This window comes from Hemiscyllium ocellatum, chromosome 4 (assembly GCF_020745735.1).
Source record: "Hemiscyllium ocellatum isolate sHemOce1 chromosome 4, sHemOce1.pat.X.cur, whole genome shotgun sequence".
Taxonomy (NCBI): domain Eukaryota; kingdom Metazoa; phylum Chordata; class Chondrichthyes; order Orectolobiformes; family Hemiscylliidae; genus Hemiscyllium; species Hemiscyllium ocellatum.
This window is the reverse complement of record NC_083404.1, coordinates 129,747,904-129,772,597: the sequence shown is the minus strand read 5'-3', so window position 1 is coordinate 129,772,597 and position 24,694 is coordinate 129,747,904. Positions and strand designations below refer to the sequence as shown.

The 24,694-nt window shown below is 41.7% G+C and overlaps 1 protein-coding gene across 1 annotated transcript; it reads right to left on the bottom strand.

The window, feature by feature from the left end:
• Window positions 1-369: 369 nt before the first annotated feature.
• psmg2 (proteasome (prosome, macropain) assembly chaperone 2) lies at window positions 370-24,540 on the bottom strand. Its single transcript, XM_060824507.1, has 7 exons — window positions 24,402-24,540; window positions 21,354-21,525; window positions 18,522-18,580; window positions 16,011-16,129; window positions 10,581-10,754; window positions 7,710-7,830; window positions 370-1,277 (listed from the first exon to the last, which is right to left on the bottom strand). The coding sequence occupies exons 1-7, from the start codon at window positions 24,459-24,461 to the stop codon at window positions 1,185-1,187; spliced, it is 798 nt and encodes a 265-aa protein (XP_060680490.1). The 5' UTR covers window positions 24,462-24,540; the 3' UTR covers window positions 370-1,184.
• Window positions 24,541-24,694: the final 154 nt, after the last annotated feature.

Genomic DNA, 24,694 nt, shown 5'->3' with positions numbered 1-24,694 from the left:
GCTGGATATTAGCAAAAAATTTATAAAGAAAGATCATTGCCAAAATATTTGAATACAGAAATGCTGAGGTCACACGTCACTCTTTTTAGGACATCACAGGACAGGAAATTGTAGCCCATGCCAACATACTCTAATGTAGAAAATATATTTAGGATTTTATACACTTATGTCCTTCTAAATACTTAACTGATTTTGAGGGAGTGTGACATTCTAATTCCAAAAACCTAGAAATAGATCATAGGTGAGCTTTTTGAGCAGACATCTAAAGAGAGTGTGGTCTCATCCTCTATAGCACAGCCGACGTAGAGGCAGATGTGTCTAGGGATAATTCTAAACAGCACTTAAAACACAAAGTATGATACCAAAAAGTAGGGAAAATGTTTTATTTTTTAAAAAAGTAACCAAATATTAAACTTATCTGGTTCAAATGAAACTTTAATACATTTTTAGAGCATATAGTAGACAATAAAACAGATTTATACAATACACTGCTTCTCAGCATACTTCTGAAATGAAGATTCTCCCACAAAACCATATACAGCACTTAGGATTAATAGAGAAAAACAGGTAATTCAATCGAATGGGTATTTATGTTCCATTTTAGCCCATTCCTGCATTTAATTTTAATCTATCATCATAACCCTCTATTCCCTTCTCCCTCTTGTGGTTCTCCACCTTCTTTTCACAATCCAGTAACACTACTCACTTAAGCCGCACCTTAAAGCAGCAAGTTTCACATTCTTAAAACTCAAGCAGACATTTCTTCTGAATTCTCTATTAGATTGCTTCTTGACTATCTTATATTGATGTCTTTTGGTATTGGTCTGCCCCACAAAACATTCTCTTTCTCAAAAACTGTTCATACTTCAGTCACTGCATATACACTCATTTAGAATTTAAAGATATCACTTCCTCCTTGTAAACACACCAACATGAGGACAATTTTACAATTTACCCAAGCCTCCTTACGATTAACTGCTCACTTATCTGGAAGTGAACATTGCATCAGAGATTTAAGAATTGATATTCAACATGAATTCAACAGATGTGCAGTAACAGTACATAATTTAGACTTCCAAGACTGATTTTTATTTTAAAAACTATGTCTTTACATGAGTAACCAACAGTGTAAACATAGCTTCAATCCATTTACTGTATAGTAAACGGAGTTTGGACCAACTGAGTTAGAAGAGAGCTGGTGGAATGCCACTGCCAAACAGTAACCTCCAAGAACTAGGGATCTTCCATTGAGCTTGTGTTACACCATGTTGATCATTCTGAGAAGGAAACACATCTCATTAATCAAACTGTTCACATCTATTATTTTTTAAAGGATTAATTTCAAAGAACATAATCCGACAAACTAATAAAAATTGTGCAAGTTTCAGTTTACTTGAAAATGGCCTTAAACACCGTATCATGCTTGGATACATCTTCAAATCTATTACTGATCAGCATTTGCAGATTGTACAACATTCTTTGCACAAAAAGAAATCCCAGATTGATAGTGACAACAGACAAGCAGGAAACCTCTGCATCAACAGCAGTGTGTTAGATAGGATAGAACTTTGAAACTCAGCATAAAGAAAAACACAGAGATTCAGCTGTACAATGAGCAGCCAAAACAAATGGCCTCAGGATGATGTTTTGACAGGAGCTGAATAGCTCAGCTGGAGGAAGTTGAGACTTTCCCTATTCCAAATGGAAGGAGAAATTGATTTTGGAGGGGACGTAACATAAGATTTAACAGAATCTTAAGAATTTACCAGAAGGATTTCAACAAACATAGTTGCAACTCCCCTAATAATAAGATTAAGGATTGAGAAAGAAACAAGAAGGAAGGCAAATTAGTCTGTGACGATGCTGCTCCTTTAACAAAGTTGTTGTCCTTAGTTTTTTTTAAAATGGGTTGTAAAAGGCAGAGGTTCCAATGTGTCTGGTAATTGGGGTTTTGCTCGTGGCCGTTCTTTTCAGAAATTATATAATGAAAGGGGAGTGGCCAGTTCTCCCAATTTAGGGATTTTTTTCTAGTTTGGTTTAGTTTTAGCTGGGAACCCAGAGAAGCTGCTGGAGTGAAAAGAGGTACTGTGCTTCAGCAAATGATTGCTTAGCCGATTCTCTTTGCCATCTCTCTCTCCTATTAGAATCAGTGTTTGAATTTACCTTTTTGCCAAGGTGTATATTTATAAGATATTGCAGGAAATCAGATCAGCTCTTTGCTAAATTGCAGGGCATATCCTATTGATTGGGTTTACAAATCTTGTTATTCTAAATTCTGTTTTCTTTTAGTTGTGTTTTCTCAGTGATGTGTAAATAAATTCTGTTTTACTTGAAACCAAGTAGTTTGACCAGCTGCATCACTCCCAGAATATCCACCCTACATTTATCTGAAACAACTAGAAACCTTAGGGTCAGGGCTACCTTCCTAAATGTTTTGAGGGGGTCTGGCCTGGTCCATAACAAGTCAAATCATGTACAGATCAACTAACACAGAGAAAAAACAAATAAAGTTCAACAAATTTAACTTTGAAACTATCTACAGGAATTAAATCCAGTTTAAATCTTTTTTGAGATGAGTGCAGACTTCTGGGATAGAGAGTCAAAAGTTTCAGTATATGGTACAAACAGAGGGCAGTAATGAAGCCCCACAGTCAGGCTTTCAGGAGTTAGGGAGGAAGTTAAAATGTAGCCCACACACTAGTCAGTGTTAAAATTGGAAAATAAGGAGGATCGGTGTGTGACTTGAAGACCAGGAAAAAAGAACTTTAAATTCTTGAAGCATTGGGGCCACCAGAAATCACCTATTCAAATGGGACAGATTGTCCCTCAATAAGACTAGGATTGATGTTCACTTGGCAAGGTTCGCTAGTGTATTTGGGGAGTGATTGAAAATGGCACCATCAGCATATAGAAGTAAAATAAGGTATCTAACATGTGTATTAGGCACTACAAGATTGGAGCAGACTGGAAAGACAAAGGAATTATGTATAGAAATGCACAAAGTGCACTTTTGCTTTGTTCTAGAACTGTGCAGGTCAATAACTGAACACATTCACAAAAATCAGAGTCGTCATACAGCATGGAAACAGGCCCTTCATTCCAACTAGTCCATGCAAACCATGTTTCCAAAATATACCAGTCCCACTTGTCTGCATTTCACCTATATCCTTCCAAATCTTTCCTCTTCATGTACTTACCGAAATGTGTTCTAAATATTATAACTGTACCTCCATCCATCACTTTCTCTGGCAGTTCATTCCACACACTAACCACACAGTGTAAAAAAATGGTTGCCCACCATCTTCTTTTTGAAACTTTCTCCTCTCACCTTAAAACTTCCCCTAGTTTCGCCCTCCAAAAATGGCCTCATCACTGCCCTATATAACATGATTTTCCAACTCCTATCCTCAGAAGCCTGCGCAACGAAGGTAAGCGTACTAAATGCCTTCTGCAATTGTTTTCCTTTTGGTAAATTTCTATGCAGTCACTGGATGTCATTTTCTTTTCAGCTGGAATCTCTCCCCAAGACACCCAAAGCAAGCTGCAAATTAAACTTGTAAGTATTTAACATCAAAGCAAACACCACAAACTCAGTCCAGCAGACTTGCCTCCACTCTCTGGCACCTAATTTAACTTCTGGATTGTTCTGTCTTTCTCTATCACTGAATCCCCCAATGGCACTTCTTTAAAAACACTTGCAAATTTTAATTCACTGAACTATTCAATTCTAACTCCTCACTTTGAACTGGTAAATAAAATGCATGCAAACAACACAGACCACTAGAATCGCAGCAAAGCCGCAAGCTCACAAATGCAACTCTAAAAATGACAAAATCATGTCCCCTTTTCCTAACACAATACAACTTAAATCTATTGTTCTTAACACCGAGTGCTTAAATGTATAAAGCTATCAAGTGTTAAGAAAAGATAGAGAAAAGGGGAAGTAGAGTGGCAAGACTCATTATGGAAGACACTAGTGTTGGAAAGGAAATATCCTCTGGAGGGAAGAACACAATCCATTTGGTGACAGCAGAGTCACATACTTTCTTTCGGTAGTTTTCTGTAGGCCGCCAAATAGTGAGGGGGTAAAGAGAGAGAGAAAGGGACAGCAAGAGTGTGAGACAAAGAGAGCAACAAATCAATCTGATTCTGGGGTCTCTATTTTCCTTAATTCTTTCATAGGCAAAGTCAACATTCGTCGCTCATTCCTCACTGGCTTGTAAACAGTTAGATGTCAACTACACTGCTGTACAAAGTTAAAAATCACACAACACCAGGTTATAGTCCAACAGGTTTAATTGGAAGCACATTAGCTTTGGAAGCTAGTGTGCTTCCAATTAAACCTATTGGACTACAACCTGGTATTGTGTGATTTTTAACTGTGTACACCCCAGTCCAACACCGGCATCTCCAAATCATGACTACATTGCTGTAGACAGTCACGTGTAGGTTAGAGCAGGTAAAGGTGTCAGATTTAATCCCAAAAGGACAATAACGAGTCAGGTGGGTTTTTATGAGAAGCAATGGTAGACTTGCCAATGCAAATATTTTTAAACTGAATTTAAATTCCAGTAGGTGAGATTTGAATTTGCAACTTCAGAGTATTAATAGTTTACATCTATCAGTTGGATTACAATAATGTTAGAGCAAAGGAGAAAGATTAATTTGAATTCATGAACTGTATTCAGGAGAACTTCCTTGATCGTGATGTTCTTGGCCTAACTAGAAAGGAGGCACATTGCACTTAAAATATTAACACCGGCTGTCTCTACATAGACACTGCCAGACCTGCTGAGTTCTTCCAGCACTTTGTTTTTATTTAGAAAGGAAACATTGCTGAATCTGGTGCAGAGAAATAAGGTGGACGAGTGTCAAAGTGGGAATGTTTGGATTGGAGTGATCCTTCAGGGGAGGTGACAGCCTAGTGGTATTGTCAGTGGACTAATAATCCAGAAACGCAGATAATTTCCTGCGACAGACAGGTTGGCTAAACAGGCAGCCAGGCAGATGGAATTCAATAGAGAAGCGAAAGACCTAGCATCTTAGCAGAAGGATTAAGGAAAGGCAATATACAGTCAACAGCACAATTCTGAAGTCTGCAGGAAGGGAGGGGTATGGGATTACATGTGGCTTGATCTTTGAAAGTGGAAGGATGTATTCAGAGAGCAATTTGCAAAACAAATGGGACCTTTGGCTTTATAAGTAGAGGCAATCGGTACTGAAGTGGGGAAGTTTTGCTGAACCTGGTTATCTCAACGACAGTATCATACCTGGTACTGTAACCCAGTTTAGGGAGAATGTTAACTCTTCTCCGAACCCTTTAATTGACAGTCATGTTGAGAGGTCTGGGGGGGGCGGAGGTTGATAGAGAATTCAATGACAAAGTTAATTTGAAATGTCTGGGGCTGCCCTTCTTGAGATATATCAAGGTTTTGACAGGCATAGGCAAGACAGACAAATAAACCCTCTTCTCATTAGTTGATGATACAAGGAATTGGGGACACAGATTGAAGAGTAAAAAATGAGGTCTGCAGATGCTGGAGATCACAGCTGCAAATGTGTTGCTGGTCAAAGCACAGCAGGCCAGGCAGCATCTCAGGAATAGAGAATTCGACGTTTCGAGCAAGAGTTTGGAAGAGAGATGTAGAAGGAATGTGAGCAAAAATGCTTTCATGGAGTGAATAGTAATGGCCGAGAACCTATATCCTTCGAGAGTACAGGAGTTAAAAACAATGATTTCAAAAGGAAAATAATGGGTATTTGAAAACCACTAAGTTTCAGGGCTTTAGGGAACAGGCCAGGGAATAGTCTGACTTGATTGTTCAGTGGAGAGCCAGCAGTGAATTGACAGACTGAATTAGTCTCTTTCTGTGCTGTAAGTTACTGTTTGAGAAACAGCTTGACATTTAATTAACAAATATTCTATCAATTGCATTCCAACTTTCTACAGCATGTTTGGTGGGTAATTAATCTGAAAATTCAGCAAGTTCTTAAAAATACCAAGGAAGTTAAATCCTGCAGAGTGTGAAAATAGATAAGTCCCCTGGGCCAGATGGGATTTATCTTAGGATCCTCAGAGAAGCCAGGGAGATTGCCAAGCCTTTGGCATTGATCTTTAAATCGTCATTGTCTACAGGAATAGTGCCAGAAGACTGGAGGATAGCAAATGTGGTTCCCCTGTTCAAGAAGGGGAGTAGAGACAACCCTGGTAATTATAGACCAGTGAGCCTTACTTCAGTTGTTGGCAAAGTGTTGGAAAAGGTTATAAGAGATAGGATTTATAATCATCTAGAAAAGAATAATTTGATAAGGGATAATCAGCACGGTTTTGTGAAGGTAGGTCGTGCCTCACAAAACTTATTGAGTCCTTTGAGAAGGTGACCAAACAGGTGGATGAGAGTAAGCCGGTTGAAGTGGTGTATATGGATTTCAGCAAGGCATTCGATAAGGTTCCCCACAATAGGCTATTGTACAAAATGCAGAGGAATGGGATTGTGGGAGATATAGCAATTTGGATCAGTAATTGGCTTACTGAAAGAAGACAGAGGGTGGTGGTTGATGGGAAGTGTTCATCCTGGAGTCCAGTTACTAGTGGTGTACCATAAGGGTCAGTGTTGGGTCCACTGCTGTTTATCACTTTTATAAACGACCTGGACGAGGGCGGAGAAGGATGGGTTAGTAAATTTGCAGATGACACTAAGGTCGGTGGAGTTGTGGATAGTGACGAAGGATGTTGTAGGTTACAGAGAGACATAGGTAAGATGCAGAGCTGGACTGAGAGGTGGCAAATGGAGTTTAATGCAGACAAGTGTGAGGTGATTCACTGTGGTCGGAGTAACCGGAATGCAAAGTACTGGGCTAATGGTAGGATTCTTGGGAGTGGAGATGAGCAGAGAGATCTCGGTGTCCAGGTACACAGATCCTTGAAAGTTGCCACCCAGGTTGACAGGGTTGTTAAGAAGGCATAAGAAGTGTTTTAGCTTTTATTAATAGAGGGATCAAGTTCCGCAACCATGAGGTTATGCTGCAGCTGTACAAACCTCTGGTGTGGCCGCACTTGGAATATTGTGTACAGTTCTGGTCATCGCATTATAAGAAGGATGTGGAAGCTTTGGAAAGGGTGCAGAGGAGATTTACTAGGATGTTGCCTGGTATGGAGGGAAGGTCTTAGGAGAAAAGGCTGAGGGACTTGAGGCTGTTTTCAATTGAGAGAAGAAGGTTGAGAGGTGATTTAATAGAGACATATGAGATAATCAGAGGGTTAGATAGGGTGGACAGGGAGAGCCTTTTTCAGGGTGACGGCAAGCATGAGGAAGCATGGCTTTAAATTGAGAGGTGATAGATATAGGACAGATGTCAGAGATAATTTCTTTACTCAGAGAGTAAGGGTATGAATGCTTTGCCTGCAACAATTGTAGATTCGCCAAGTTTAAGTACATTTTAAGTTGTCATTGGACAAGCATATGGATGTACATAGAATAATGTGGGTGAGATGGGCTTCAGATTGGTATGACAAGTCAGCGCAACATCAAGGGCCGAAGGGCCTGGACTGCGCTGTAATGTTCTATATTCTAAGAGATCGAAAGAGGGAAATGGTGAAGTAGGTGCAAATCCAGCCAATCTTTGAAACTGCTGCTGGATTTGCACAAACAATCTAAGCAGTCACACAGGAAGAGAAGGGGCAAACGAGAACTGAAGAGTAAACTTACTGGCTTTTCTTTCAACTCCATCCACTCATTCAGGAAGTTCAGAAGGTTGAATGCATCAGGGATATTATCTCCTTCGGAACAGAAAATGAGGAGCACTGCCAAAGGGATTCCTTCAGTGCAACTGTACAAAATTAGTACAGGAGTTAGCACACAAACAGGTACAGTAACATTTCTCTTTTTGATAAAACTGAAGAGCATCTATACAAAAAAAAGTTCTTTAATCCATCACTGTTGACTTGTTAAGCAGTTCTTGACCAGAGCTCCAGTAAATGTTTTCTAGTATTTTATCTTATACTGAGTCAGCTTTTATATAACTTGAAGTAGACTGATTCAGCTTTACTACAACAGCCCCCTCTTGTGGCTTGTCTGAGAATGGCAGATGAGCGCAACAGCACTCAGACCACAACACAGATTCTAAATAGAAAAACAGAAATTGCTAAAAAAGCTCAAGGAGGTCTGGCACCGTGGAGAGAAATCACACTCAACGTCTCAACTCGAATGACCCTTCCTCAGAACCCACACCCACAGTTCTTCCCATTTATACAGATTCCAAATATCTAGGAGTAATTGTTACGATACCCGAACACTTGTGTAAACAAACAAAAAGGATTTTATCACATCGACCTTTGGCAATTTAGAACTCAAAGGAGACTTAAGATGTTGACTAAGAGAAGTAAAACAGAATGAGTAAATTTGCAAGGAACAGAAAACATGCTTCTATAAGCACACAAAAAAAAATAGTGAAGACAAATATGGGCCCTTACTGACTACAACAAGAGAATTATTAATGGGGAACAATGAAATGGCAGAACAATCAATTACTTTTGTTCAGTCTTTATAAAAGATACAAAAAAAACTTCCCAATAATGCATGCGAAATGCAAACTCTTTTGGAAAGGAGGAATTGATGGAAATTAGTATTAGTTAAAAAATGTGGAGAAATTAATAGACTGGAAGCTATTCTCCAAGACCTGATAACCTACATTCCAGGAAACTAAATAGTGGATGTGTTGGTTTTCATCTTCGAAACTTCCATACAGTAAAGGTAAAGTTGCCAAATTTCTATCAGACCACAGAACTGCTCTCTCTCTCTCACACACACACACACACACACACACACACTAGAGATGACTGGCAATATTTTAACCTGAGGATCATCACACCTCACATGAGCAGAGTCTTTCACAGTAACTTCAGCTGGTGCGGTAAATCAACCCACATTGTTGGCAGCAACCAGCCATTCAACCTATTGAGCTAACCGACCCAGTACTGACATAGTGAAGAATGGCAAATATAACTCCAACACTTAAATAAAGATGGGAACTTTTAAACTGGCTAGCGTAACATTAGTAGTAGCAAAAATGCTGGGTCTATCATAAAGGATGTGATAACAGGACAGTTGGAAATTTTCAACTGCTTTACACAAAGTTAAGATGGGTTTATGAAAGTGAAATCATACTGACAAGCAGACAGCTTTTTTTGAGAATGTAACTAGTCCACTAAATGAGGAAGAACCAGTAAATTTGGATTTTCAGAAAGGGTTTGATAAAGTCCCACCTTAGAGATTCATGTCCAAAATCAAAGCACATGACATTGTGGTAATATACTACAAGATTGAAAATTTGTTAAACTGTAAGAACGAATGGGACTTCTAAAATGGAAAGCAGTGACAATTGGGGTACCGCAGTGCTTGATCCCAGTTATTCATGATACATAGCAATGATTTGGATGAGGGAAGCAAGTGTAACATTTTCAAATTTGCTGATGACACTAAATGAATGGTGAGCAGGATGTGAAGAGGCTTCTAGGTAATTGAGACAGGTTGTGAGTGTGTGGAAATGTACGGTGGATGAATTAACAATGTAACTAAATAGGACAGAAGTCAGAAAAGCAAATTATTATCTGGAGAGAGATAGGTTGGGATAGGCAATGTGCAATGAGATCTGGATGTCCTTGTACACTAATCACTGGAAATGAACAGGTGCAGTAGGCAGTGCAGTATGGAAATGAATGAGTGAGACTCAGTACAAGCTGGAGGAACAACACCTAATCTTCACCTAGGTCTTCAGGACTCAACATGGCATTTAACAATTACAGAACATGAATATGCTCTCCCTTTCTTGTATCCCCCTGCCCACAACCCAATGTACAGTCCTGTAAATCCTGTTACAGCACAACCAACCCATTTGCAAATATTTATGCACCACTTAGTTATTACATCTCTCTCTCAGTTCATCATCAGCAATCTGTTTGCCTATCCTTTTTTTCTGCCTGGATATCATCTCAATGTACTCTCTCGTCTTTCCACCCACCTCAACCTAAACCCCATCCCATCATCAGCTACATTCCAACTTTCCCCAGATACCTTCAGTTCCAATGAAGGGTCACTAGATTCAAAACTCTACTTTCTCTCCACAGACGCTGCCAGATTGGTTGTGTTTCTGCAGCACACTGCCCTTTTTGATGAGGCAGCATGTTTGGAACTGAATTGCAATTGAACTCTGTCTCTCCAACTCCAACAGTGCAGGAGTCAGAGAGCTCAGTACAACCTATGCTGACTTGTCCTCTGTAAAGTCATTCTCAGTCTCAGCACGTTACTAGGATCCAGGTCTAACATGGAGAAAGTGAGGTCAGCAGATGCTGGAGATCAGAGCTGAAAATGTGTTGCTGGAAAAGCACAGCAGGTCAGGCAGCATCCTAGGAGCAGGAGAATCGACGTTTCGGACATGAGCCCTTCTTCAGGAAACCTGAAGAAGGGCTCATGCCCAAAAAGTCGATTCTCCTGCTCTTTGGATGCTGCCTGACCTGCTGTGCCTTTTCAGCAACACATTTTCAGCTCCAGGTCTAACATTAAACATACTAAAATTCGTACCTATTATGGTACAATGATTTTGTGATGCCACCTCCAGGGATGGAAATCTCCTCTTCCACCTCACTAATCCCAGGAAACGCTGCTACCCGTTCAAGTTCTTTCCATTTGAGGGTCTGGAACTTGTCTCCCACAATGGTTTGCAGAGCAGGTGTTGCCAAATATCGCAGTGGAGTGCTGTAAAAATAGTTAAGATATTTTAGGAATGGTATACCATAACCTAAATTTAGTTTTCGATGCAAATGTTTCTTTATTGACAGCTTACAAGTAATTAAGTCGCGGGCTCTCTCAATTCACAGTGATGTTAGAGGACAGGTTGTTCCGCTATAACACACGTTTCATTAACACAAATTAATTGTAATGTGACTGATGAATTGGGGACACTGTTCCTAATGGGCAAACTTTTAAAATGCATGTAACCAGTAACGTGATTACATTGCCAATGCTTTAAGTGCTGTTTCTAAAGTGTGATTTTTCTAGAAGACAGGGTTGCACAAGAACGCAACCAATGTGTCATAGAAAAACTACCATAAGCAGTTAAATGTAAGGTTTCTCGCTGACTTATCTTTCTAAACTCTATCGAGGTCAGAGGCACCAGGCCTTCATCTCACAGATCATTCCTGTCAGCTTCCTCCAATGCCAGCACATCTTCCCTTAGATACAGGACCCAAAACTGCTCACAATATTCTAAACGCAGTCTGACCATAGAGTTATACAGCCTTAGCTCTTGGATTCTAGCTCTCTTGAAATAAATGCCAACATTGCATTTGCCTTCTGAACGGTCAAATAAACCTGCATGTTAACCTTCAGAGAAGCCTGAACTAGAATCCCACCTCCTTTATGCCTCACATTTGAAACCTTGCCCCATTTAGAAAATAGTCTACACCCGAATTTCTTCCTGCCAAAATGTCTAACCTCACACTTTGCTACATTGTATTACATCTGCCACTTCTTTACCTACTCACCTAGCATGTCCAAGTCCTTCTGCAGCCACCCCTCTTCCTCAACACTATTTGTCCCTCCACTTATCTTTGTCATTTGCAAACCTAGCAACAATGGTTTCAGTTCCTTCGTCCAAGGCATTAATGTATAACATGAATAGTTGTGGTCCCAAAACTGACCTCTGCAGAACTCCACTAGTTACCAGTAAACATCCTGATAAAGATCCCCTTATCCCTACTCTCTGCCTTCTGCCAGTCAGCCAATCCTCTACCCATGCCAGTACCTTGCCCCTAACACCATGGGTTTTTATCATATTTACAGCCTCCCGTGCAGTGGAGTCAGAGTCATACAGCAGTGAAACTCTTCAGTCCAACTCATCCATGCCAACCAAGTTTCCCATACTAAATGAGTCCCATTTGGCTGTGTGTGGCCCACTCTAAACCTTTACTATTCATCTATCTGTAAAATGTCTTTTAAATGTTGTAACTGTACCTGCATCCACCACTTCCTCTGGCAGTTCATTCAGCAAAAGAACCACCCTGTGTGAAAACATTGCCCCTCAGGTCCCTTTTAAAACTCTCTCCTCTCACCTTAAAAATATGCCCTCTAGTTTTGAACTCTGCTACCCTCAGGAAAAGACCTTAGCTAATCAACTTATCTATGCCCGTCATGATTTTATAAACCAATATAAGGTCATCTCTCAGCCTCCCACACTCCAGTGAAGAAAGTGCCAGCCTATCCAGCTTCTCCTTATAACTCAAATGCTCTAGTCACAGTAACATAGAATCATGGAATCCCTACAGTGATGGCAGCAGGCCATTTGGCCCATCAAGTCCACACAACCCTCCGAACAGCATCCCATCCAGACCCAACCCCTAACACTATTCCTGTAACCCTGCATTTCCAATGGCTAATCCACCTAGCCTGCACATTCCTGAATACTAAAGGCAATTTAGAATGGACAATTCACCAAATCTGAACATTTTTGGATTGTGGGAGGAAACCAGAGCACCTGAAGGAAACCCATGCAAACGCAGAGAGAATGTGCAAACTGCATACAGTTACCCAAGAGTAGAATCAAAACCAGGGTCTCTGGTGCTGTGAGGCAGCAGCGCTAATCACTGAGTCAACATGCCGCCCCTTGTAAATCTTTTGACATTGATATCTTTGTAAATCATTTCTGTACCCCCTCCAATTTAATAATATCCTTCACAGTATTCCAAAAGTAGCTTCATCTGTACAATCACAAAATGACATCTCAACTCCTATGGTCTAAGTAATGAAGGCCAAATGCCTTCCTGAACCACTAGGTCCCTCTGTTCTACAACATTCTCCAAAGTCCAACCATTAACTGTGTAGGTCCTGCCTTTGCTTGTCTTATCAAAATGCAACACCTTGCAGATAAATTAAACTCCATTTGGACAGAGTTCCTCTGTCCATTGGCCCAATTGACCAAGATCCCCGTGTACTCTGATAACCTTCTTCACTGTTTACTGTGCCACCCCAACTTTTGTGTCATCTGCAAAATTACTAGATCACATCCAGTGGCTCTCCTTTGTCTAACTTGCTCATTACGTCCTCAAAGAATTCTAACAGATTGGTCAGACTTGACTCTCCTTGCTGAAGAAATGCTGACTCTGTCCTATTCACCACGTACTTCCAAGTAATCCTTAATAATGGGCTCTAAAATCTTACAAACAACCAAGGTCACTCTAACCAGCTGATAGTTTTGTCTTCTGCCTCCTGCCCTTCTTTAACAGGGGTGGTACATTAGCCACATTTCAATCCTCTCTGATCATTCCTGGTTCCAGTGATTCCTGAAAGATCACAATCAATGCCCCTACAATCTCCCCAGCTATTTCCTTCAGAACTGTGGGCTGTAGTCCACCCATTCTGGATGATTTATTAATATTCAAACTTTTCAGCTTCCCCCGGCACCTTCTCCTTTGTGATGGCCACCACACTTATTTCCTCTCCTGACACTCTTCAAGGTCTGGTAGGCTGCTTGTGTCTTCCACTGTGAAAACTGATGCAAGGTAGACGGGTATTGAAGATGGTGTTTGGTACGCTTGCTGTCATTGGTCAGTGCATGGGATGTCATGTTACAGCTGTTCAGGACATTGGTGAGGCCACTTTTAGAATACTGCATTCAACTCTGAAACTTAAAAAGAGTGCTAAACAGATTTATAAGAATGCTGCTAGGATTGGAAGGCTTGAGCTATAGAGAGATGTTGAATAGGCTGGGGCTTTTTTCCCTGGAGCGTCAGATGTTGAAGGATGATCTTAGAGTAAAGGGAAGATTTTTTAGAACAGAGATAAGGAGAAACTTCTTCAGCCACAGAGTGGTGAATCTATGGAATTCATTGCTACTGAAGGCTGTGGAGGCCAGGTCATTGAGTATATTTAAGATAGAGATAGATAGGTTCTTAAGTATCAAGAGGAACAAGGGTTATGAGGAGAAAGCACAAGAAACGTATCAGCCATGATTGAATGGTGGAGCAGACTTGATGGGCGAAATGACCTAATTTCTGCTCCTATGTTTTATGGTCTTATGACCTTATAGAGGTTTATAAAATCATGAGGGGCATGGATAAGGTGAACAGCCAAGATAATATTCCAACGGCAGGAGGTAAGGTTTAAGGTGAGAGGGGAAAGATTTAAAAGGGACCTGAGGGGCAACTTTCTCACACAGAGGGTGATGTGTGTACGGAACAGGCTGCAAGATGTGATGGTTGGAGGCGGGTATAATTATAACATTTAAAAGGCATCGAGATGGTCCATGAATAGGAAGAGTTTAAAGGATTAGGGGTGAAATGCTAACAAATGGAACTAGATCAGTTTAGGATACCTGTTTGGCATGAACAAGTTGAACCTAAGGGTGCTGTATAACTCGATTACTAAGTAACTGTTCAGTTCCGCTGCTACTTCTTTGTTCAACATTACTACTGTTCCAGCCTCACTTTCCAGCATCCAATGTCCACACCAAACTTGCCTTTTTCTTACCACTTAGATATCTTATTTTAGATTACTGATTGGCTTACTCACATATTTCATTTTCTCCTCTCCTTATTGCCTTTTTAAGTTATCCCTACTGGTTTTTAAAAGGCTTCCTAATCCTCTGGCTTCCCACTAATCTTCACCATATTCTATGCTTTTCCTTTTGCTTTTATATTGTCCCTAACTTCCCTTGTCAGCCATGGTTGTCTCATCCTCTCCTTAATATGCTTCTTCTCCCTCGGGATAACTTCCTGTTATACCTCCCAAATTACTCCAAGAAACCCCTGCCATTGCTGCCCCACTGTCTTTCCTGTTAGGTTCCCCTTCCAATCACCTCTGGCCAACTTCTCCCTCATGTCTTTGTAACTACCTTTACTCAATTATAATACAGTTATACCTGATTCACACTTCACCCTCTCAAACTGCTGAGTGAATGCTATCATATTATGATTACCGCTCCCTACAGGTTCCTTCACCTTAAACTCCCTAATCAAGTCTGCTTCATTACACATCATTATCCTGCTCCTTGGATGCTGCCTGACCTGCTGCGCTTTTCCAGCAACACGTTTTTTAGCTTCATTACACATCACACATTAATACACATCTGGTGTATAGGAGCAGAAATTAGGCCATTTAGCCCATCGAGTCTGCTCCACCATTCACTCATGGCTGATAAGTTTCTCAACCCCATTCTCTGCTTTCTCCCTGTAACCCATGACCCTCAAGAACCTATCTATCTCTGTCTTAAATATACGCAATGACCTGGCCTCCACAGCCTTCAGTAGAAGTTTGTGTACTAACAACCTTGACAACTTTTTTAAAAATGGGAAACTTGTGGTTTTACAATTGTTTGGTATTTTGAATTCCAGTGCTGGATATCTCTCAGAATTGTGAAGAGCTTTGTTCAAAGATATTACGTACCTAGCCACTGTCTTCTCCTGAAGACAGTGACATTTGCCAAGTTGCAGTTTTACAGGACCTCACCAAGTGGCTTTTCGGATGAGTTTAGGTAAGAGCCAGGAGGTAATTCAACCATGGGAATATCATAACTGAGCCTTTTATTTAGCCTCTTGAGAGCTAAATATCAAGAGCAGGACCATTCAAACAAAAACTAAATACTGCAGATGCTGGAAATCTGAAGCTGGAAAATCTCAGCAGGTCCAACGGTACTTGTGGATAGAGAAACAGAGGGAACATTTCAAGTCCAGTATAACTCTACTTCTCTCTCCACAGGTGAAGCCAGACCTCTAATTTCTCCATCAGTTTTTATTTTTATTTAGAAGCAGAATCATTGTTGAAGTAATTCCTCTTACGTAATCTGGACACAGGACAGTCGCAGTGGCCCCCAAACCTTCAACAATATCAGAAAACCCAGCCAGAGTTTAGGTTAGAACTGGTTTCTATGGGCCATTACTGAAAAGTTCTTTCTCATAACATGCAAAATCTCATCAAGCCATCTTTCAATGCTAATCACAATGGTGACACTGTACCTACCCAATGAGCTGCTGGTCAACACGATGAAAGGCATAACTGCTGGACAGGACCACAACTTTGCTGAATTCACTTTCTTTAATCCAAGAAAGCAGCTGTTGTCGAAATGAGCGGTGTTTACCCTAAATGGTTGGATGACATTCTAATTATTAGAAGAGAATTAAATCTCTAAAAAGACAATTCAGCCCAATGGGTCAATGCTGATGTTACTGTTCCATACATGTTTCCTTCTCACTCCCCACTTCATCACTTTTCGTCGGTTAATCCTTCCATCTCTACTCTAGGTTCTATGTTGATTAGCTTTTCTTAAATGTAGCTATCCTGCTTGCGTCAACCATATCCCATGGCAGCAAGTTTAACATTCAGACTTTGTTCTCTTTGGATAGAGAAGTTTTAGGGCACTTAACACCCTGACTATCTCAACTGAATCCAAGCAGACAGACAGCAGCTCGGTGCTCAACTAAATTAAATGGAAATTTCCCTCCACCGAAGTTATAAGTCACAAGACAATTATCTTTTTGTGCATTCTTTCTGGTAACACCACTACCAAAACCTACATGCCAACTAATCAGCACTCGCCACTGATGCAGTATGATGCTGGGTTTCCCCTTGACTTGGTTTTTCTTACAAATTATCCTGAAGAGTGCATGACAAAAAAGTTTCAACAAAATATCTTTTTCAGCAATACTAAAATTGATACGTAGCCAATTGCTGAACTGACTGGATAATAACCACATACTTCCTTCTTCATGTGCAAGGCACAAATGCAAATCTGTTAAAATAAAAAAAGTACCACAACTTTGAAAAGAAAATTAATCTTGGGAGATTTGGAGGGGGGAAGGAAAGCTTATGAGGGCATAAGATGAATAGAAAATATTCCCTTTAGTCAAAGAGTTAATAACAAAGAGGCAACATTTTAAGGTGAAAGGCTGAGAGGGGAAATCGGAGGAAATATCTTTTCATCCAAAAAGTGGAGGGGGTTTGGAATGTATGGCCTTGGAAAGATAGTTGAAATGAAAACCTCACAATGATTAAAAAGTACTTACACGAGCACTCGAAATGCTAGAACATTCAAGGTTTCGAGGCTAGCACAGGAAAGTGGGACTAGTGAACGTGCAAATGTTTTTTTTTGCAGTACAGATTTGATGGGCTGAATGGCCATTATGATACTTTTCTTAAAGATATATTTCACTTTTTGATAAATGGAAGGATTTCTGAATGAAACAAACGTTTGTGCAGTTCCACCATACAATATTGTACATAAGAGTTTAGATTTCTAGCAGTAAAACAGGAGACAATTCTCCAGCACTTTAAACAGCTCAAAGACCGTAGAAAGCCAGACCATTAATCAACAAATGTTGGCTGCAATGATGTTGACTAAGACATTCAGACATTCTGAATGTCTCAGTATAACGCAAAATTCAGTGCATACTAAAAGCACCTGTGAATTAATTATTAATCAACTCATTGTTCAACTCATTGTAAACAACTCAGTCCCCAGTCACTTATTCTGAAAAGAGAGAAGCAATTCATTTTGGGAGGACTAACAAGACAAAGGATCACACGCTGATTAACAGCACTCTAGGAAATATAGAGGAACAGACACAGACCCATGTCCACAGATCCTTGAAGGTAACAGGGAAGGTAGATATAGTTAAGGCAGCATATGGGATACTTCCCTTTGCTAGTCAAGGTACTGAAAGAGCAACAAGATTATGAATGGAGCTGTATGAGACATGAGTTAAGCCACAGCTGGGGTACAACGTGCAGTTCTGGTCACCACACCATAGAATTGTGCGAGAGAGGGTGCAGAACAGAATTATCAGAATGTCATTTGGGCTGGAATGATTCAGCCATGAAGAGACGAGATATGATGGGGTTGTTTTCCTTAGAGCAGAAGGCTGAGGGGGAGATTTACAAAAGGAGACAAAGCTCTGAGGGTCACAAAGAGGGCAAATACAGAGAAATTTTTCTAGAGGGGTCAAGAACCAGAAGGGAACTATATTAAGGTGAGGATTAGGAGGTTAGAAGGGATCCAAGGTAAAACTTTTTCACCCAGCAAGTTGTGGGTATTTTGAACTCGCTGCAAAAAAGGTGGTAAAAGCAAGAACTACAGAATCCCTACAGTGCAGAAAGAGGACCTTCAGCCCACTGAGTCTGCAATGACCCTCTGAAGAACGTTCCGTCCCTATCCATATTCCAGTATGGGGTTTTACCATGGCTAACCGACCAAACATAGATATTTCTGGACATTACAGAGCAATTTTGTTCAGCATGTCCAATCCACCTAACCCTCTACACTTAAAAGCTATTTAGACGAGTGCTTGAAATATCACAGCCATAGGGCTATGGGCTAAGTGTTGAAAAACAGGATTAGAATAGATGGATGTTTTATGACTGATGTGGATGCAATGGGCCTTTTCCCCATGTTGTAAAAACTCTACATCTCAATATATGGCATTTATAACACAATCCACAATAGCCAAAACTGTCTGATTTTGTTATATAGAATACCTGAACAATTGGAGATCTAATCTGCAGGACTGCCAACTTCCGGTCTGCTGATGCATAAACTGTATTAAATACGTAACACAAAAGTGATTATCACATTTACGTTTCACTATTATACAAATCGATTAATAGACTACTTCAAGAAGGAAAAATATCTTCCCAGAATATCAACTTTTATTTTAATAACAAAAACAGAATTCTTACCGGAAGGAATTACAATTATTATATACCAATTAATTGTATGTTTTCCAATGCCAGCTATTATAAACAGTAATGTTAGGAAGGCAGGGCTACAGACAAAGAAAGACTTGCATTTATATAGGAGCACAGGAATAGAAGTAGGACCACCGAATCAGTCAGCCACACAAGCCTATTCAGTCAGTTGGATCACAGCTGAACTGTAGATTAACTCCATCATCCACTTTCATTCTAGATCGTTGAATAATAGTGATACAATTTTGCAAGACAATCTCAGTTTTAACATTAGCTGATCTAGTTGCAACAGCCATTGTTATAGCAAGGGAAAGAAAGAAAATTTGAAATTTCTATGAACGTTTGTGAGAGTAGCTTGTGTCACACATGAGAAGACAACTTCTAATATTAAGGTTGCATCCCTTGTTCTGGGTTGCTCCACAGAAGGACGGATTACTTTCTATTGAAAAATTTATTTTTACTGCATTTTTATTTTAAGACAAAAATGGGAAAAGAACTGCTTTAACATCTAGAACTGTGGAAGAGATTGCTGCACTTTTCAAAAGTGGGGCGGGGGAGGTTTATGCAGACAGGCTAGCATCAATGTGCTATGTGGTGCTGGCCATAACTCAACTTATATATAAATTGAGTTATGACCAGCACCACATAGCTGATTGGTCATCAATCTGAGGCCCATTTACTGATGCCAAAGGCTCTGCCTGTCAACAACCATGTGGTAGCTGAACAGCTTGCAGGTGTGAACAATATGACCAGAACCTCTAAAAGGGGAGGTTGCCTTTCTCTCTTTCTGCAGTTTAAAAAAATCTTAAAGCCTAGCCCTAGAAAACCAGTTTATTTTCCCTCACCAGTTGCTATAAGCTACTGCTTTTAACCAGTAGCTAAAAAACTTTGCAAATTGTGAACCCAGTCACTCAATGCCTCCTGCAAGAATGGGAAAAGTGCTTGGAGAAGACAGACTGAAGATCAATAACTTATGGCAAGCAAAATGGATTATCTAAGCAAATGCTATCAACAGGAGGCGATCAAACAGCCTTCCCAGTTTATTCCTCTTCCACATAATGCCATTTTCTTTTTAAACGTCTGTGTGTTGTGTTTGTAGAGAGGCAAATGTAACTATTAGAATTGTATGTTGACAGTTCATAATTGTTTGACAGTAACTAGAAAGTATTTGCTTGTAATAAATAGTAATACAGAAATCTGGTCTCTGCTTTATGATATTCTGGGTATAAGAATACAAGACAGTTGCATATTGAGGACTTTGATAAAATCTTTAACTTTTGTGATGATTCTGGGAATAGTGAGACTTGATTTTACCCCAGTAGCCCTAAATATCTACCCTATCACTTCAGTGAAACAAAGATTTCAGTTACTGTATATCATCTATTTATCATTCTGTTAACGCAATCTAATGCATGAATGCAACCTGCTGTTATAATTTGACCAGGTAATAATGCCTATCAATTCAAATCTCAATCCTCAATGAATTTTCCAACCACAGCAGCAAAGATGTAATAAATAGTGAAGTCTGATGTTTATTAAAGCATCAGATATCAATCTTTATGAAATTACTCAGCTATTCTAGTCCTCAAGTATAGGTTCATAACAAACTACTATCATCAGCCTCCTTGTAGCTGGCACACAATTATCAAAGGCCTGACACATCATGCAGAAGAACTTAAAAGGGGGACAAAGGTATAGTAGTAAAATCATTGTTAGCCAGAATTTAAATTCAATTACTAACTCCAGGATAATATTAGTCTCATTAATAATACTCTTGAAACTACAAGGTTACTGAACCAGAAGGGTCTGATGTCAATGTCCTGCAGTGAAACAATCTGCCATCCTTATCCAACATGACCTACATATGACTCCACATCCACAGCAACATGCTTGGCTCCGAAATGATTTCGTCTTGAACAAATCGGGATGAGAAATAAACGCTAACCTTGCTAGTGATACTCAGATCCCAAAAGCAAATAGAAAAAAAATCTTTGCCAAACTTCAAAGAGATAGTTAAGAAAATAAAATTACATTAACAATATTAAACAAAAGTTGGAAGGGTATTGAATTTTTTTAAAAATGAAAGTAATCTTTCATCATACAACACATCTTCAGTAGACAATCATATTCATTAATGTGCAACTGCAGATAAATCCAACTGCTTCTCAAAGACTTGTGCCATTATAGATCGCGTTCAATTTTGCTATGTAAAGAACTAATTTCATTTAAACTTGTATTACCTAGTGTTTTAATTTCTGATACTGAACAATTTGTCTCAAATTAGTTTCATTTGTCCCTTTCATAATCTTCAAAGGTCTTTCATAGCACATGGTTTCGTCCCCAGCACAACACTAAAATTACTTCATCAAAGTTGCAAAGGACAAATTATATATTCATGATCACATTGTACAATCCCTTGTCATCTTTCAAGCAGCCTACAGCCTTTCATGCAACTGACCACGATGTTGCCTAGTTCGGCGGAACTTTACTAATCATATCGAGGACACAATCCCCACCATCTCCAGAAATCCTCGAAGATTGAACCTTGGATTTTTGTTTTCTACATGTAAATTTCTAAATATATTATGTCAGAGTTCTTCACCCTTGTTCTCCTACACTCACCCTCAGAGCTGACACACATGTCCATTGAGTTTTCCGAAGTTGTTGCATATGGATTGTTCCCCACCACTGGAAGTAGACAGTCGCTGTGGATATAACCAACCCGAGGCAAAGCGAGGGTAGAAATGATCAGATCCACCGTTAGCTGACCAACATTACCCACAGACACAACTGGCTGGAAGATTGAAAATTTGAGTTAATTGAAAATTGTACGTTCATTTCATTCTGCCTCATAACTTGATCCTTTATGGGTTCATATGCATCCCTCACTTTGCAATTACCCCTCATAATTAGACAAAATACATTCATAGTCACCATATGACACACAGTCATCACAGCCATGATGAGGTATGTTCAATATACAGGCCTTTACTAATATAATAATGTACATGGACGCAAAGGCAGCAACAGTGAGAGCTTAGCCATACCTTATTTTACACGTGTTAGAATACAAAACATTACATATCTATCTGGTATTCATGGCATCTTTCCCCTCATTTTCATCCACCGATAATAGACTTGATATTGAGAACAGGTGAGGCATAATTTGCATTATGATTATATTCTATAATCCTGTGCTAATTGTGCTGAATAGCAAATATCTACATTGGCCATTCTGTCCTTGCAGATACCAACTTCTAAGATCCCTTTATTCTGCTAAGGTGTTGTCAGTTCTCAACTACACGGGCGGCACGGTGGCACAGTGGTTAGCACTGCTGCCTCACAGCGCCTGTAGACCCGGGTTCGATTCCCGACTCAGGCAACTGACTGTGTGGAGTTTGCACGTTCTCCCCGTGTCTGTGTGGGTTTCCTCCGGGTGCTCCGGTTTCCTCCCACAGTCACAAAGATGTGCGGGTCAGGTGAATTGGTCAAGCTAAATTGCCCGTAGTGTTAGGTAAGGGGTAAATGTAGGGGTATGGGTGGGTTGCGCTTCGGCGGGTCGGTGTGGGCTTGTTGGGCCGAAGGGCCTGTTTCCACACTGTAAGTCTAAGTCTAAGTCTAATCTACACATTCAGAACATCTTCAAAGTAACAAAGAGAAATTATATATCTGCGACTGTACTGCATAATTGTTTCCTATCCCTCTCAAGCAGTCTGCAGCCTCAGACACAAGGAAGATACTTGGCACCAGCATGTCTACAATCAACAAAGATCTGATCCCACTTTCCAGCTTTCAGGCCATTGCCCTGGTATGGTATGGTATGGTAACACCAGTGAATATGTAAATGCTGCTTAAATGTTACAAAAGCTTTGGACTCAACAATCCTTTCAGGTAGTTAGTTCAAGCCACCCACCTCCATCTTAATGAATATCGTTTAACCAAATCTCCTGTTAGCGTTCTACTCCTTACCTTAAATCTATGCTCTCTAGTAATAATCCCTCAATGCCAATTATTCCCTATTGATCATTGTCTGTCCAAGTACAGACATATACTGCACATCCCACAAAGTAGGTTTTAATAACCTACCTATCACCAAGGTTAGGTTGACTGGCATAGGACCCCCAATAGATCCTATCTTGCCTCTCACCTCACATCCACTGAATCTGTGCATTTACACATGTTTATGGCTACTTAACCCATCAATATCTACCTCTATCGCAACTGTATATTAGTTTCTTATAATATTACACAGACCTCCACCGTTATGGTCTTCTTCCATTGTGAAGTCTTGGCTAAGTATTCAATGAGAATTGCTGCCACGTTTTCTGTGTCCACATATGCATCACCTCTATCGTCCCAAATCAATCATACTGTTCCCCCAATTCTCTCTTTATCTTTATACAATTTCCCCCACAACATATCATTGAACTTAGCAGCATGGTAACAGGCCATTTGGCCCGATTGGTAATATTGGTGAACGGCTCCTCGCAGCCCGTGGCCTTGTCTTTAATAGGCTCTGGAAGAATCAAAAAATGAGAGACCGCAGAAGGCATGGAAGACAGCTAGACGCTCATCCACCAGATCGAAGGGTAAATGCCTGGGGGATGTTTACCCTCGTGGGGGTGTGTGTCTAAAATCAGAGAGCACACACTCAGAATAAATGGGATCCAATGTAAGACTGAGATGAGGAGGGATTTCTTTTCCCAGTGGGTTGAGAGTCTTTGGAACTCTTTGCCACAGAGAGCTGGGGGGGGGGGCAAGGGAAGGGGGGGTGGGGGTTGGGGGGGTGGGGGTTGGGGGGGGAGGGGGGTGGGGGGGGAGGGGGGGGGGGTGGGGGTTGGGGGGGTGGGGGTTGGGGGGGAAGGGGGGGTGGGGGAGAGGGGGGGGTGGGGGAGGGGGGTGAGGGGGGTGGGCGTTGGGGGGTTGGGGGGGGTGGGGGGGGGGGGGGGTTGGGGGGGGTGGGGGTTGGGGGGGGGGGGGAAGGGGGGGTGGGGGTTGGGGGGGGGGGGGAAGGGGGGGTGGGGGAGGGGGTTGGGGGGAGGGGGGTGGGGGTTGGGGGGGGGGGGGTTGGGGGGGGGGGGGGGGGGGGGTGGGGGAGGGGGGGGGAGGGGGGGTGGGGGTTGGGGGGAGGGGGGGTGGGGGTTGGGGGGAGGGGGGGTGGGGGTTGGGGGGAGGGGGGGGTGGGGGTTGGGGGGAGGGGGGGGGGGGGTTGGGGGGGAGGGGGTGGGGGTTGGGGGGGTGGGGGTTGGGGGGGAGGGGGTTGGGGGGGGTGGGGGTTGGGGGGGAGGGGGTTGGGGGGGGTGGGGGTTGGGGGGGGGGGGGGGGGTGGGGGTTGGGGGTTGGGGGGTGGGGGTTGGGGGGGTGGGGGGGGGGGGGTGGGGGAGGGGGTTGGGGGGGTGGGGGGGGGGGGGGGTGGGGGAGGGGGTTGGGGGGGGTGGGGGTTGGGGGGGTGGGGGGAAGGGGGGGGGTGGGGGAGGGGTTGGGGGGGTGGGGGTTGGGGGGTTGGGGGGGGGGGGGGGGAAGAAAGAGTCCTTGTGTACAGTTAAGGCTGAGAGAGATGGATCAGCTGGGACAAGGGCAGGAGGGCGGACTGGAGAAATGGCAGATCAGGGATGATCCTACCGAATTGCGGAGCAGACTCCTGTTTCTATTTCTTATGATAGTACAAACCATGATGAGAGTGTAGCCTTTCAGGCTGACGGAGCCATCCCCGCTCGGGATGAAAACCATCGCCACTCCACCGTCTGAATTCCTTCAACCGCCACTTGCCTGGGCGCCTTCTGATGACGTGTTCCTCTCCCGACCCTGGGGCCACACGCGGTCAGCGTCGCAGAATTATGAGGCGCGTGTCCGCCTGCGTTGTTTTTCTTAAAAATTGCACTGATGAAAGAAACAACGTCGCCGAGCAAATCCAACTGTTACGAATTTTCCAACTGGCGCTGGCCGGTTGAAACGGAGAGATG

What these genes read in the sequence shown, in the direction of transcription:
- psmg2 (XM_060824507.1), bottom strand. Translation starts at nt 24,461, where the DNA reads ATGGTTTTCATCCCGAGCGGGGATGGCTCCGTCAGCCTGAAAGGCTAC. An exon ending in GTTGACCAGCAGCTCATTGG is followed by an intron (nt 10,755 to 16,010) that starts GTAGGTACAGTG and finishes CTATTTTTACAG; the next exon opens with CACTCCACTGCGATATTTGG. An exon ending in TGGAGTTGAAAGAAAAGCCA is followed by an intron (nt 1,278 to 7,709) that starts GTAAGTTTACTC and finishes TTTCCTTCTCAG; the next exon opens with AATGATCAACATGGTGTAAC.